The 17,022-nt window shown below is 25.8% G+C and overlaps 1 protein-coding gene across 1 annotated transcript; it reads right to left on the reverse strand.

Annotated features, from left to right (window-relative positions):
* Positions 1-1,675: 1,675 nt before the first annotated feature.
* Positions 1,676-11,831, reverse strand: LOC112600834 (acyl-CoA Delta(11) desaturase-like). The gene is made up of 6 exons (XM_025348147.1): positions 11,748-11,831; positions 8,499-8,762; positions 5,646-5,776; positions 4,779-4,984; positions 3,427-3,612; positions 1,676-2,864 (listed from the first exon to the last, which is right to left on the reverse strand). Exons 2-6 carry the CDS (start codon positions 8,746-8,748, stop codon positions 2,579-2,581), a joined length of 1,059 nt encoding a protein of 352 aa, XP_025203932.1. The 5' UTR covers positions 8,749-8,762; positions 11,748-11,831; the 3' UTR covers positions 1,676-2,578.
* Positions 11,832-17,022: the final 5,191 nt, after the last annotated feature.

The raw sequence follows: 17,022 nt of genomic DNA on the forward strand, positions 1-17,022 counted from the left end.
ATTAACGCACACTACGTACCTATAAATATATCGACTGGTTTAGTTTTAGCGCTAGACTTGGCATTTTATTTCGGCTCTAAATTCTAATAAGCGTTAAATAACTCGAATTTCTTCTCAGTCCATTTCGTTGGAGCGCAGGTTTTTCACCTTACATAGTAACCGTATTATATGTACTACATGTACAAGTAGTATCTACACATACATTTTTTCTTGACGTTTTCATGACGGCAATCTATAACATCTCAACGTTTCATTTGTTCGACTTACATATTATACTCGACAACATACACACGCTTTATCCGAATTTAAGTGCATACCTATACCTACACTTATTACACGTACTATGATGCTATTTTTCTATTTATTTGACACGATAAATCATATATTTAATTACTGTGCAAATGATAATATAGTACATAAATCGAAGTCAATAAGAAATTCTGTTCAACATATTACATTATAAAAATACATATTGCAAGTATGTAAATATGTATTAATAACTTTCAAAATATAAATTCAACAACCGACAGTGTGAGATAGAATTATTTTAAAACCTAAATGGCATCTTGTTTTTCCGTGGCTCTTAGATATATTATACTTTTTTTCTTCGTGACATATAGCTAAGCTCACCTCGACACAAAAAAAAAAAATGCGCATCACTATTATTATGGAATCGAAATATATATAAAAAAAAAAAAACACTGTCTTATAGTAATTAAGTGATTCCGTTTCAAATGCTTACATAATATTAAACGATTCATGTATTGCAATAAGTTTTTTATATTGAACATTTTTTTTTATTTTTTTAGAATGGCAAATAAGACCGCTCAGTCTAAAGTAGGTATGATGTAAAAAATTACATATGATTAGAAAATAATGTAGGTTGCAAATATAATAGTTGTAGGTTATTGATTGACACTAATCAACTTTCGGGTACCTGTTTGAAGCAAAACTTGAAAATAAAATATAAACCAATAATTGAACTGTATCAAATACCGACCTTGATTATAAATTATTATGTTACTTTTTATCAAACATTTTTTTACACTAGTTGTTCTACTAATATAAAAAAAATTTTTATTTAATTTCAACATCTAAGATGAGAAATGTAACACGCACATCTGTATATTTTACAAGGAAATTGTGAATGGCCAAACCAAACTACTATTTTCATTTCAATATCATCTTAAATATTAATCTTTCTACACAATAATATGTGCATTAATAGTTATTGAAAAGAAAACACGATTGTAGTAGGTAGGTAGGTAACTATTTAATATAAGTATAACCAAATTACTATTCAGTAATATTGGATGGAATATAATATTTTATTTTTTCAATATAATGTATGAAAAAATATTGAAATCACTACATAAAATGAGAGTTATCATATGAAAGAATTTGTAGATTTCCGTAATAAATTTTCTCGAAAAAAAAAATACAATACCTTTACATTCAATTGTCTTGTTTTGATTCAATTTCATGTATAATACGACAACAAAATTAAACATTATTTTAACTATGTTTTAAATAATCGATCAAGGTTTTTTTTTTTACTTATATAATAATAAGTACATAAATTATATAATAGACAGACATACAAGAATCGTTAGAAAAAATAAAGATACCTAAACATAAATTTATATAAACAAAAAGTTACAAATTCATTAGGCAAAATAATTTCAGGCATAAATTATATATCTACAGTGCCTCAATCATAACTTAGAACTTATTATTAATAAATAATAACTTTAATTTTGAATTTTTACTTATAAAACAAATTGTTAACACAATAAAAATGGTTATTTTTTAAACATTCTCCGGCTTGTGCCGTACACGCACATTAGCTGCAATGCAATACACAAAACCGTAGTATAATAATATTACAATATAATATTACAATAACAAACAATAAAGTAAACTAACGAAAGCGTTCTCATTGTATTCGTACGACTCGTATATGTGACTGTCGCGTGCCTACACTACATAACATTATATTACAGCTATTATTTTTGTAGCCGGTAATTTGTACAACCTAAACCAAAAGTTTGGGAACCTAAGACCTAAAGATATTAAGTCCAGGTGGGCCAGACTGGAACGTTTGTTCTACCGTGTATTTGAATGTATACCGCAGTCGAAATACACGAATTATATTGTAGCATATTAATCTACTGTAAGTACACGACGGTTTTTGGGGACCATCGTAGCCGTTTATGTTCAGTCTACTACTTGGTCTCCCGCGAGACTACGAAAAGCATACAAAACAACGGTAGTGCGATACCCGTTGAATATAATCTAAAACAACAACAATTATAATGATGGTATTCTAGAAATATCATAGGTATTATATTATTTCGTAACATTGTACACGTATACACATTATATCAAACAGGTGCTTATATTAATAAAATGATATAATATCATATATTATACGTCGTAAATGTACAATACGTTAAATTCGACATTTAACAAATACACACACACATACACGTACACACAACACGCGCATTAAATAATAATAAAAATAATTATAACCGAAACGTTTGTAACGTAATGATGTAAAGTAATAAATTAGTGTTCATGAAGTCTTATAATTCTGCGCGTGCGCTGTTTCCGGTAACCCTCTCCAGCTTCCGTCGCCGTGGTTGAGAGCCACACTCTGAACGAGCCACTTAGACGGCGTCCTGAGATCGTACGCCCATCCAATTCTGTTGAACAGGTCTAGCCACATGGTGGTTGTGTTCAACAGGTACCCACCGAGCTCGGCAGCCCTGTAGTCCCATGGGAACGCGTGATGATAGTTGTGCCAGCCCTCGCCCATCGCCACAATGGACACAATCACGTTCTGAGCCGGTTGAATTCGCCTGCAAAACAGTTAAAAACCAAGATGGTTAAGAGTTTTGAATTGAACTTGCATATTATATTGTAAAGTTTCGTAGCGTATTTTTCCATAGAGTGATGTTTTTTTTATTTTGGTGGGAGAGGATGTGGAGAAGACTAGGGAGTAGTTGAGCTTATGAAATTCCTAATATAACTTAAACACAACATTATCACTGCGAGCGTTTAGTATACGCTTAGCGAAACAGTTAAGCTTGTCAAAAACTCGGGTAACGTTCAGTCTTAATCGGTGATTTATTTTAAACGTGACGCGATATCATGTATCACGGTAAATTGTTGTTTTTAATTAAAATAAATACGTTTTCGCGTTTAACTTGAAGTAACGTTTTTTAAAGCATAAATATCGATAAATAAATAATAATTCGTCGACAACTTTCGCAAGAAGTCATACTCGAGAGCGGATTTAGTCTTTACTTTCTTATTTCTTCACTAAAATACACCCCCAGAAGTGGATGCATATCTATATTTTACTACACATTATTGTATAAAGAGAACACGCTGGTTAACTAATGGTTTCGTTTAATTTACTTGTCATACGGCTTTTTTCCCCAGATATGAGCCACGCTGTTGACAGACCACGTGAAGTTCAAGTTCAACACATAGCGGACAATAGCCAGTGAACTGATGGCTTCCGTCCAGTTTTCATTCCACGCGTAAACCGGCACCAAAACGGGTATGATGAAACAGAACAACAACTTGAACAGTAAAAAGTATCTGAAACGATAATAATATCATAAATAAATTATTGGGACCATCGTGTTCTTGTAATTGTATTGATTGTAATTATTTTAATAATATTGTGTCGTTAGCACTGTTTTCGCTAGGTAATCAAAAAATGTAAATAATACATAAAACCAAAAATTATTGATTTATAAAATTTGAATAAATATGTTTATTTGAAAATAGGAGTTTTAAATTAAAACTGTATAAAGTTCTTACTGTTATTTTATAAATAACTAGGTAGCAGTTTTAAAATTCGACTTGTGAATTTGGTGAATTTAAACAATATTTGGATCATTTTCAGAAATCTTACTATGGCTAAATTCTCTCAAAAAATATAAAAAATATAAAAATTCGATTAAATAATTATAGAAAGAACTTAAATAATACTGTAAATAGGAGTTTAACGAATCACAAAAAAATATAAAAAGATTTAGAATACGTATACATTGTTATATCTTTTAATAACAAAAAAAAAAAATAGTTAGAAAACAATTTAAATGGAAATCCGAGCCCACATTAACGAAAACAAAAACATTTGAACCTCAATAAAGAGAATTGTTTAGAAAGGCCTTAGGTAATTTAATATTACAGTATTAGGCTGCAGCAACCGCACAAACATTCAAAATGCGTGTTACGACAAATGTATTGTTTAAAATGCGTTCTTGAACAAACATATAATTATTTGTTAAGAATTTAAAAAAAAAAAAGGACAATTTTTAGAACTTGGGTATTGATTGAAGACATTCAGTTTTATCTAGAGATATAACAAATTATTGCTATTCTAATTCTACACTGAGCCATGAACCACATCGACTTGTGGGTTGTAGATTATTATTGGACGTTTTATTGTCTTGCTCACTTAAAAAAACAATATTAATAATAATAATAATTATTATTATTAATATTATTACTGTCATTGTGAATGACGGGCGACAGTCGAATTTCAAAAGACGTACATGGATACCCACTACCGGCAACTATTAATTTTATAATAATTTACCAACGTATTAAAAAATAATTAATGTAATGACTAAAGATTAAAGAAATAATGTAGTTTCCCCGAATAGTGTATCTATTGTATCTGCTGTCTGCGTAAAACGTGTTTAAGAAACACTGTATCTTACTCTTGTCTCTTAATTTATATATAAAGTACGCACTTGGTGTGAAACTGCACCAGTGGATCGTTTTTGATGTCGGACATGTCGATGGTCCTGCCTCGTTTGTAGACTTCGGGGTGTTTACGTTGCATCAGCCAGCCTACATGTGAAAAGAAAAAACCCCTGTTTGCATTGTGTGGATCGGCGTCCGTCTCGCTAAACTTGTGATGCACGCGGTGATCGCGAACCCAGTCCGGTATGTCGTTCTACGGGCAAAGAAAATTGTATTAAATTCAAGAATATTTATATAGATGTACCCAAATTTATTGTAGTATTGAACATTGAATCATGATGGATCACATGTTACATGTAACATAATTTAACTCATTGTGGCCTTATAATAGTTGGTTCATCAATATTAGTTAACAATAGTGTTACAATGGAGCAAGAAAACGAACATTGCGAGTTTTCTACCAGCTTCTCACTAACAAAATCATATTAGGTATTCATCACTGTTATTATTATACTTTAAATCTAATTTGCGCAATGTTATACGATGGAAAAATCACTATATACATAGGAATTAGAAACATCAAACAAAAATCAATTATAAGAAATTATTTTCATCAGAGAAAACCATAATAATATTATATTATAAAACGAAATTTTTTATGGATGATTTGAGTTTAAGCCGTTTAGTTCTAAAAACCTATTTCTATTAGTCGATTTAGGTTGAATATATTTAATAATTTTCATTGTGAATTGGAGTTGGTTCTGAGTTACTAAATACATTATTTCAATATTGAATAAAACATTTAATTTGTATAAACTATAGCAGGCAAATATGTAAAGACGAATAAAAAATCATTAAACACTTGACAATTTCAATGGCAACTAATATATAAGATTAATGTCAATGAAGCATACCTGTCCTGATACTGTGTAACACAATAGGAGTATAATTTGTAATGGTAATTTGGCTTTGAACGATCTATGAGTGAAATATCGATGTGCACCGCCGGTAACTCCAAATCCACCGATACCTCCAACTATAAAAGCTGTGCCATAAATAAGAATTAAACAATGAAAATTTAAAAATATCATCACTTAGAAAAATTGATTCCCCATTTGTTCGGGCATAATATAAAACATATATTATGAGATATTATGTCAAACCAGCTGACATTTAATCTAATAAAATGTAATCTTATGTAAATGTCACAGAAATATTCACTAAATAACTAATGTGGATACTCAAAAATTGTTTGTTCAAAAATATTTCTTGAGGCAAGAATTACGTTCTAATTAAAAAAACCAAATTTACACCATAAAAATTAAATATATTTGATTATATGCAATATTTATTTTGTACAAAATAATAATTTTTCTTCTAAAATATGTTATTTTCAAAGGCTTAAAATTTGAATAACTTGTAAGTTGTACATTAATCAGTATAAATTAAATTATTTAAATTTTTTTTCGAATTTCATTAAAATTACCTATAGCAATCTTTTAAAAAGTGACTTTTTAAATAAACCATGCTTAATAGAAATAATTTATTTCATTTTAGTTAAAATTTAAATACAACTTTATTGATACACTTTTATTGGATTTCATTTCTTCAATTTTTAACATCATTAATATTTTCTTTTAAAATTACTTTTATACTTTATCTCATTTTTATATATAGTTACGATCAGATTAGACCTCACTCTTTGTCGCTAATGCAATATGAGAACAAACAAAACATCTCAGTTTTTGTCACGAATAAGAACGTTCTACTACTCATATTATTAAAACCAAGTATATTCCGTATTGACAGTCATGTTTATTAAAAAATAAACCTGAATTCATTCACCAGTTAGCTAAGTTATTAAATTTAATGTATTAAATTCAGATACAAACACAAACGTTAGATAAAAACAAGCAATTCAGCGAAAACTGAAATTACATGGAAACATTTATATTATTTAAAAATATTAATTTTAATTCTTTTCAATAGATATTTCAAAATAAATTTTTTTTATTATTGATAAAAAATTTTAAAATATGTATATATCATATTTATTTCAAATTTTAATTAAGTAAAGGTATAAGCTATTTACGATTTAAAATTTTAAAAATATGAAGGTAAATACGTAAAATAAAACATTCTTAAGTTCATATATCTAATCTTAACAATTTAAAATGTATTACTACAGTTACATAAAATATACAAATATTTCAAACTAACTATACACAGTTGTTCAATTTTGATTAATCAAATATTTTACTAAATCATTATTTAAAATTCAATTAAACTTTGTGAAGCCGTAATTAATATCTAAACTCTAAAAGATAATGAATTTTACACGAATAATTAATCATTATAATTTTTAGTTTGAATTCAATTTTAAAATGAATAATCATTATCAAAATTATTTAAAATTTTCTTAAGATTTAGTTATTTAATTTTAGTACTCTTATATTACAATCTATATGATTAGAATTATTTTTTCTGTTTAATGTTTACTTGTTTACATAACTACATCGTTATAGATTTGGTTAGGTTACATCGTTAATATATGAACATTATAATTATATTATTTCTATTTTAACACGTCCTTAAAATACAATGCTTACGCAGCTCACTGCACGTGACAATTATTATTTTGCATACGGTATGTCTGAAACATACAGTAAGCAGTATTTAGATAAGTTGTCTGGATAAAACACCTGTTTCTTTACCTCATTTCAATTTATAAAATAATTTCTAAAAACTTAATTATATCTCATTTTGATTTCCTGGATATAAATATAAGAAAAAATTTTAATGTAAATAGTAAAATAATATAGATAGTAATATATTATATTATATACACTTCTGATATGAAGTGTATGTGTAGTTCTTTTAAACCTACGGTACCCTGTCTATTGATTTGCAATGTAAATACACGATTTATGACAAATATAATATAATACATCTAATGGGTCATTAAAAACAAATAATTCAAATTTATTTCATTGTCTTCGTGAAAACTTCATCGTTAAATTCAGAATCGTTAGATTAATTGAAACCGTGTGTAAATATATATGTATATTGTAAATACATAATTATATTGCTAATGCTGTAATATTTTTATATAAGTAAATTTCAAATAAATACATGTTTATGAATTATGGTTTTTATATAGAATGAATGCAACTGTAAGCAAAATATTTCCATTGGTAAACTGAACAATGCCACAGGAATTTATTATACTACCGAAGGTGTCTGATATAAAAACATTAAAACCGCTTCTTTATTAAATCGCGTGAACAAAATTATAATTTTGAATAACACTAGTTTTCTTATATCCCAACCTTAATTTTAGACGATATATAATATATGGTGTAAACCGAAAATGTATCTTTTACACATTATTTTCTATTAACACTTTTTTTTTATGCTACAAAAGTTTTTATTAACTCTATCTTTAAATTGGAAATTCAATCTAATTAATATTCTGGATATAGTAAATTTTTCTTGGGAATGAACTTATAAGGTATATACGCTTGAAAAAATCCATTCAAAGAAGTGTACGTAGAAGAAATCAAAACCTTCCCGGGAAAATTCAGTTTTAACCAAGCTCGGATCGGAATTGGCTTTCTAAGACACACAGCTGTCAAATTCAATATCATAACAACGAGTGTGAAGCGAAACGAGTGTACAGACATTCTCACTCGTTGTCTCCCGTTCGACACTTTTTTTTTACACAATTTAATTTTATGCGATTATATTAAGCTATAGGTCGTACTCACCCCAGAAATAAGTTTGATATTTCGTTGTAAATAAGTAGTTAAAAAAACAATAGACGGCCGCAACGTGTAACAAAGTAATAAACACGACGTTTGTCCATATGATTTCCTGTTTACTGACAGGAACCTGTGACTGTTCTTCGTCGTAACTGGTCGTCTTCTGTTCCTTTTGGACGTTTTTCAACTGGTCTATTTCCTCTTGTAATATATCGTATTCGGTTATAGTCGTCGTCTCTGCGCCCATCTGGACCATGGTGAAAAACTCCCCTACACAAAATAAAAATAATATTTAATTCGACCATTGCACGATACAATAAAAAATAAATATAACATATTTTTTATTATTTTATTATATTGCTTGTGACGTATATGTATTTTCTCGTTTTTCGCTATTTCATCATACTACGTGCGCATGCCTCTACATAATAGAAAAATTATGCGAAAAAAAGTGCCACTTCAAAAGAGAAATACAAAATGGACACACAGTACGCAATAAATAATGTAACAATATTCATTCATTATGAAACACTTTTCTTTAACGCGCGACGTCATAGACTACGATATAATTATAATATTATAACGGTTGTTCCACAATACGATACAGTACAATACTTATGTAATAAAATTATATATATATAATAATAGAAGTAATATATTATATTATATTGACATAACCATATAATATACTATACACGACGAAACTCGAACACTGATTTTTTTTTTTTTTATCACTCAGTTTTTCTGACGGTTAAAATCAAATTGTTAACGCTTGTGAAATTAATTCTTCTGAATGGACCGACACGAGACGTGAAAGCGACAGCGGCGTACGTTTCGTGAAAACCAAATGGGAACGCTGAGCGTAACGCATACGTCTATATGTATATTATTTTTATATGGATTCGAATGTAACGCGCTATAATGGTGGTATTTAGGATTTCGCAACAATAATAATTTTACGAGTATAATGCACAATTCATCGTTTTTGCGAATTTTATTGACTTTTGCTTTTTTCGAGTTTTTGTTTGTAAATACGACGCCCGATCTATCCGACCGCCGTCCTTTCTCGGGACTAGAATTGACGCGCATAAGTTAATATTTTAAAGGTTCATCGTTCATCATCAGCTATATAGTATATGCGCATGTGTGGTATCGTTTAAGGAATTTTGAATTTTTCCTTCTGTCATAATAATATTATAATCGTATCGTTGCGTTTGTTTAGTTTTTTTTAAATAACAATAATTATTTACTTATATATTGCGGGTACCGAACAACTTGGGTACTTGGCCAATACTCGAGACGATTTTTAATGTTTCAATACATTTAAATTTTATATCTGTTGCGCAACATTGTGTGTTAGCCGAAAAAATAAATAATAATAATGCAATTTTTTTTTTAACATAAATTCCTTACTACCTCAGCAAAATAATTGCTAAGATCCTGTGTAAACGGCTCGACAAGGAAAACAGAAAAAAAAATGATTCATTATTCAATTAGATTGCTGTTGATTATTATTGACTGAATATTACACTGCAACATGACACAAATATTGCACTGAAATATTAAACTATTTTTTATTTTTTTATCTCGCGGTAATATTACCAGAGTTCTATAATCAGAAATCTAAAATTCCTTTTTAATCTGAAATATTCTTTATAATTTAAAAAATATTAACATTAAAACCAAGATTTTTTTTTGTGTACACGCCTATTTTAATATTTTAATACAAATTTTATCACTGACAATAATTAAACAAATTATAAGCATTTATAAGCATTTAATATATTGCTGGTTAAAACTTATTGTTTCTGGCATATGATTGATTCATTAAGCAGAGCAAACGCGTACTAAAAAACAATAATATTACAAGTTACTCGTTCATACTAAGGTATTTTCACGTACGAGACAAAATTCCTATATTTATTAATCAGTTAAAGTAGACGAGATATTTTTAAACGGATTTTAAATTATTATTAATATCTAAAATGGTATAATGAATGATATTACATACACCGGTAACTTGCTCATACACAGTTTAATATAAATATCACCAATAAACTGGATATAAGAACAATTAGTGACTGTCATTTAACACTATAAAAAAAACTAGTTGAATGTGATAAATAATTAATTTATTTGTAGAAAATTTTCCATAAATCAAATAGGTATAGGGAGGTTTTTGGCGATGAATTTTATTCTAAAACAAAAAAAATCAAACTCATTAAGTATTCTTTTTTTATACGAAAACGATTATTTAATCTGCACTAGTGCTAAGATTTATATTATAACATACAATATAAAATAGTAAATATATATTTAAATGTACAATACAATTACCATTTTTAATTAAATCACTAATAATTTCCAAAACAATATTCATTAAGTCAAAATAAAGCAATATTTTAGTTTTAAAATAAAATGAGTGAAAAAATCTATTACTTTCAATGTAGATAAGATGTTAAATCATTCTCAGAATTATTACTCTCAAATAAATTTATAACAGTTTTAATAGATTTAAAATTTTTTTTTGCCTAAGTCAAAATTACTAAAGTATAGAATTGATATCATATTACTTACTTCTAAATTTACTATAAAGATACATTTTTCGTTTCCAATTATTAAACGTAAGTAACTAATTTTGTAAAAGACAAGATACAAAAGCATATTAATGCATATTAACCCTATATATTTAATACATCCTTCTTATTATATTTTATTCTTTTTAAAAACATTTGTTTATCAAATTAGATAGTTCTAAAATTTTAAAAATAATGTATTTTTTAGTACTTGTAGAATTATTTATGCTAAATATACCATCAAACAAATATTTATTATTTTTTAAATTGTCCAACGATGGACGTGGATGAAAATAGTTAATGTTAAATAAAATATGTATGTTCAAATTAATAATAAAAAATAATTACTAATAACATTTTGTTGATAAATAAAACTTTACGTTGCGTATAAAAAAATATGAATATACAAATATACGAATTACAGCAAAATGGACTATTTGGCGAGTAAAAACTCAAAAACGTTCTCCAATAAAATAAAAAATTATAAAGCCTAATTTATTTTGAATATGTTTAAAGTGTTAAAAACCCACGTTTTGATTATTAATTGCAATTGACACAAACGTAAAGTAATTGTAATAAAAAAATATAAATTATTTTAGTAATATGATTGCATTATAAATAGATTATATTTTAATATGTAATAATATACAATTCAACAATATTTGTGTTTGTTACTTACCTAAGCAAAAATTGCTGAAAAGATAATAATATTAAATATAATATGACGTGTGTAGACTATCACCGTAGTCTCTTCGTCGGTGACTCCTGCAGCAACTACGTGGTTTTTCATTTAATTTTCGGCGAGCTAGCTGGTTGTGGTTAACACAGCCCCACTACAATACGTCATATTCGATGAAGAAGAAATGCTATTTAACAAGCAAATACCTAGGACCTAATTCTAAATGTAAACAGACAATTCAAAACACTTATACAGTCATATATTATTACTACATAAATTATTATTATTTCGAAAGTTATATAATATATGTACAGGGAATATAGCAATTACTTGTATAGCTTTTAATGTTTAAAATCGACGATCTGAGTAAAATTGGTTGAATGATAAGAATGTTGATATCATAATTAATTATTATGTTTACCTACCTGTTAACAAAATTTAACGAAAACCAGTAAATCGTAATTGTTATAAAATAATCTAAATTTGTAACAATGGTATAATAAAGTTGTAGTTATTAAATGTTACATTCCAGTTGTAAAAATATTAATATATTTTTATCATTTCAAATTATTGGAAATATTTTTGTAAGAAACAATATAATGATGGTAATTAGTAGAGTAATAAACGTTGTCAATTACAATTTTAAGATATATATATATATATACTAATTTGTGGTCATTTAATCTTTACCCAAATAATGTACTGTTACGATTTGTTTTGTCAGTATCTACACTCTAAATATATTAACTTTTAACGGTTATGATGATATAAAAACTATATCATAAAAAATAATCTAGGCAAGTTTACAATTAAATATTTAAAATATTTATGACTGAAAAAATAGATTATACATATTCTCCTATAGCATATTATATAAAAACTCTAACAGATTTTTTTTTTTTAATGTAATATTATAGAAATGTGTCCGGTCACTTCTAAAAAACTTTAAGTTTCCATAACTTTTCATTACAGGCACAGAAGAGCGTTAATTTTTAGTGTTACGATCTAAAACCTATTTAAGGATTACAAACGAACTAATCAAACTTAATAGTCTATCAATAATAAATATTTACATGGTCATTAAAATAGCTTCTGATAAAATTATTAATGGGATTGAAAGAAAATATTTAAGTTACACTTTTAAAAAATAAAATGATATAAATTGATTAAATTTTAAGTTTAAATGTTTAATATTAAATAATTATATTTATTATTTATTTTCTATAAATAAGTGATAAAAAATTTAAATGACGAGATAGTTTATAACAATTAATAATTTGAATATTATTTTTAATATATTTAAAAAAAATCAGTGTATACATTAATAATAATCCTTGTTATTTTACAATACGTTAAAAGATTCAATGATAATGATGGTTTGCACTCTCGATTAAGTTTATAGGGTTTAAATTAAAATAAATTATTTACATACAACACTTAAACAAAAAAAAATATGATTCAACAACTTAACTAGACGACGCCTGACCGTAATGTAAGCTTAAATTTAATAAACAATGACGATTTAAGGATTTATCTCCATACAACGAAAGTAGTATTCCTAACTGTAAAATAAATTATAGTAAAAAAAATAAAATAATAATAAATGTATTCTAAAATAAGAAGCATAGATTTCCAAAAAATATACTTAGAAAATTTTGAATAAAATTACAAAAATGTAATTAATGTACTTACAAAAGATTTAATTCAATTATAGAAGAATAAAAAGTTATTCAACGTAAAATTGTAAGGGACTAAGAGAGCAAATACAAAAATTGAATAATAATTATATTAAATCCATGAAACCAAATTAAATATTATAAGGATCAACCCAGTACAATTTTGCAATATTATTAATTATCACATATTTGCATAAAATAAAAACTACTGCATAAAAAAAAAAGATTCAGAGTAGAGAACTAATAGTTTATAGTATAAGATTTATGGAACTATTTAGAATTTTATAACGTTAAAATTACTTGTAATAATAGGGCATTAATGATGACGGACTTTAAACTTTGTTATAGAATCTATTATAATTAATAATATTATCATACGGTCTGACGGTCAATATTATGAGCATCAATAATTTTAAATTAAAATAACCAATTTTATTAAAAATTGTTGACAAAAATCTGTAAATAATTCAGATCTAACAAAATCTATCCATGACCCTTTTTTTTTTGAACTTATTTTTAATATTTTGTATGAGCAATATAATTATCTCTTAAAGTAACATACGAATTTCTCTAGTTTTGTTATTGTGTCTATTTAACACTGAAAGTGTTTTGTAATAAAAAGAGATCATTTTTTAACTCTTTATTATGAAATAAAATAGGTACGTGAGTTTTCAATACACTTTCCTTCGTTTTAGTCAAAAACCTTATCAACACATTTTATCTATTTAAATATTTCTCATAGTAAATCGCTGCTTAAAGCCACGTACCCCAACCAGTTAATATTGGTTGTGAAGATAAACTTTATTAGATATTTGTACAGACGTAAAAAATGGCTATTTTAATGAATAAAAATAGAATAATAATTGTAAAAAATGCCACATTTATGCAGCTATTCAGAAATATGCAATTAATATGCATTTTTATTTAAATATGCAAAAAAAATGAATTATAGAATCTACATATAAGGTAACATTGAAACTTATAATCAAAATTATTCTAGATGAATTGTGGAAGAATATGCATGTGTATTGTGTATATAAATTTAGACTTATAAATCAATACTACGATCTAAGATAATATAATCTATTATCATCTATTATCTATTATATATCTTGATTCAACGTATTGTAAATTAATGTGAATAAATTCGTTAAATAAATTAAAATTAGTCTAAATATTTTTAAAATAATTTAAATATTATATTGGATGATTTTTCTAAAAGTAAATACTCATATCTCGAAAAGTAAAACGTTTTTAGAAATGTTATTTTTATAATAATTTTAAATCATTATAAAGTAACTTTTTTCAAATAAAACATATTTTTTACCATTATATTTTTAAGTTATAATAACTTAACAATTTATTACATTTTTAATAATTTATTCTAAAATAAAATATGTTCTAAGAATTTTTATGTACAAAAATTGAATTTCAAATGAGTACCAAATTGATTGGTTATATTTATTTAATGTTTTGATAATTGAAGTGAAGTAGTACAAGGTACCCAACAAAATATTGGTCCATTTATCTGCTTATTTAAACTTTTAACTAATTATAAATACTTATTTAAGTATAAGCGTTTACTATTTAATGAAATTTATCCAATTAATAATAATAATACATGTAACGGCAACAAATATCAAGTTTATGATTAATATTTTTTTTAATTTCGGCACAAGTAAAAATTCTCGTTTTATTTTGCACTTTAAAAATGTAACTTCAATGCATATTAAAATGTTGATCGAATACTCAATTCAACCAATAAGTCGTTTACGTAAATGGTCATAAAACTATACTTAAAGCATTTTAATGGCATACGGATTTTTTATTGGGTATTTACTAAACATGTAATGTGAACATGCATTAGTTTATTGTTAGCAGAATCCATCAAACTGGTTCCGTATACTTTTGAATCAAGAATAATAAAAGTTCTTGAAATAATATTGTATAGTTATATTTTAAATTATATTATTATAGATTCGTCTGTACTATATTACCTTCCATCGGAAAGTCTAACTTCAAACAGTAGGTACAATGAAAAATGACCTTGACGTTTTCGAGAGCAATTGTTCAAATACTCACAATATAATATATGGTTTTTAGGTACCTAAACCTCGAGATTTTTTTTCTAATTGTCATAAAATACATTTCAATTCTAAAATGATGTTATTTTACCGAGAATATTTCAAGTAGAATTATTATACTCATACAAAGTATTATATTCTTAATTAAGTGAGTTTTTATTTTCTATACAGACTGATCGATCACCACATGAAACGGATGGCCTTTAGAATCTGTGCTGACTAACTGAATACATCGCTTATAGAATCATATAAAAACCATGACTTCAATTAAATTTTGGTAACGAATTAAGCTCTCATTCATCTAACTCCAACCAGTCACAAATTTACAACCATCGCTATGATAACGGTAAAACTAAAAATTAATTTTTAATAGACATCCAATTATTCCATTTATAATAATATTTATTATTATTAAATCTATTTATAATATTCTACTATTTTTTTTAGCTTTTTATTGGTGATTGAAATTGTCAACGTTTTTTTAGTGTTTTTTTCTAATTGTCACTAAAAAAAATTCAGTAAATTAAAATATTTGAAAATTGAGAACAAAATTTCTTATGAGTTGCTATTAATAGAAATTGAAAAAAATATGAACGTTTATACTTAGAGATATAGGCTAGTAGATAGTCTCCGCTCAGAATTATTCTTCATATACGCAATGATATATCATTGAATTCAAATTTAACACATACATTGTAGTGACGCATTCAACACCTACCATACAGCAGAGCGATATCCACATTCCCTTCTTTTTTCCATTTATGTATAATATTTGTTAATATTATAAAGTTTATAACTATTTATTTAATTATGTTCATCCCAATTTGATCCTTAAATTATGCATTTATTCAAATATTGATTTATGGAATTTTCAAGTATGTTCAATAGTTATAGTTACTAAAATATGCATATTTTCAAATTCTAAGATTTTAATGACAATTAAAAAGCTATGGAAATATAAACTTATTTTCAATAGAATAACTTCCTACTTTCCACAATTATCAAGCATTTAATAATTTTTTTAAATATTGATATAATAACATCAAATTTTAAATCAAAAGTTTCTAATTTATTCTTTATCATTATAAGAATAATATTCCATTCAATATTTGAATAAAATATTATAAATATGTATGTGTTTAGAACATATTATTATGTATTAATGGTTATACGTAAAACAATATTTGAATAGTTTCCACTATTTTATGTTTGATGTATAATACGTTAATAACAATAACTCAAAAGTAGGTGATTAGATTTTAAATAATAATTTCAATAAATGCATAACTTAAGTAAACTTAACTTATGCTAATAATTAAAATAAGCTATCGTAAAAATCACAAACCCTATTTCTGTATAATTATAAATTCGTAACTTTTCAATTACATTTTGTATAATAATTTGTTGTATAAAAATATTTAAAAAAAATACTACAAGTATAATATTTCATCAAATTATCAGATATAATTTATATACGAATACAAAGTTAGTTATATAGCTAAACATATAACAATG

This window comes from Melanaphis sacchari, unplaced genomic scaffold (genome assembly GCF_002803265.2).
Source record: "Melanaphis sacchari strain LSU unplaced genomic scaffold, SCAv2.0 Contig72_pilon_pilon, whole genome shotgun sequence".
NCBI lineage: Eukaryota > Metazoa > Arthropoda > Insecta > Hemiptera > Aphididae > Melanaphis > Melanaphis sacchari.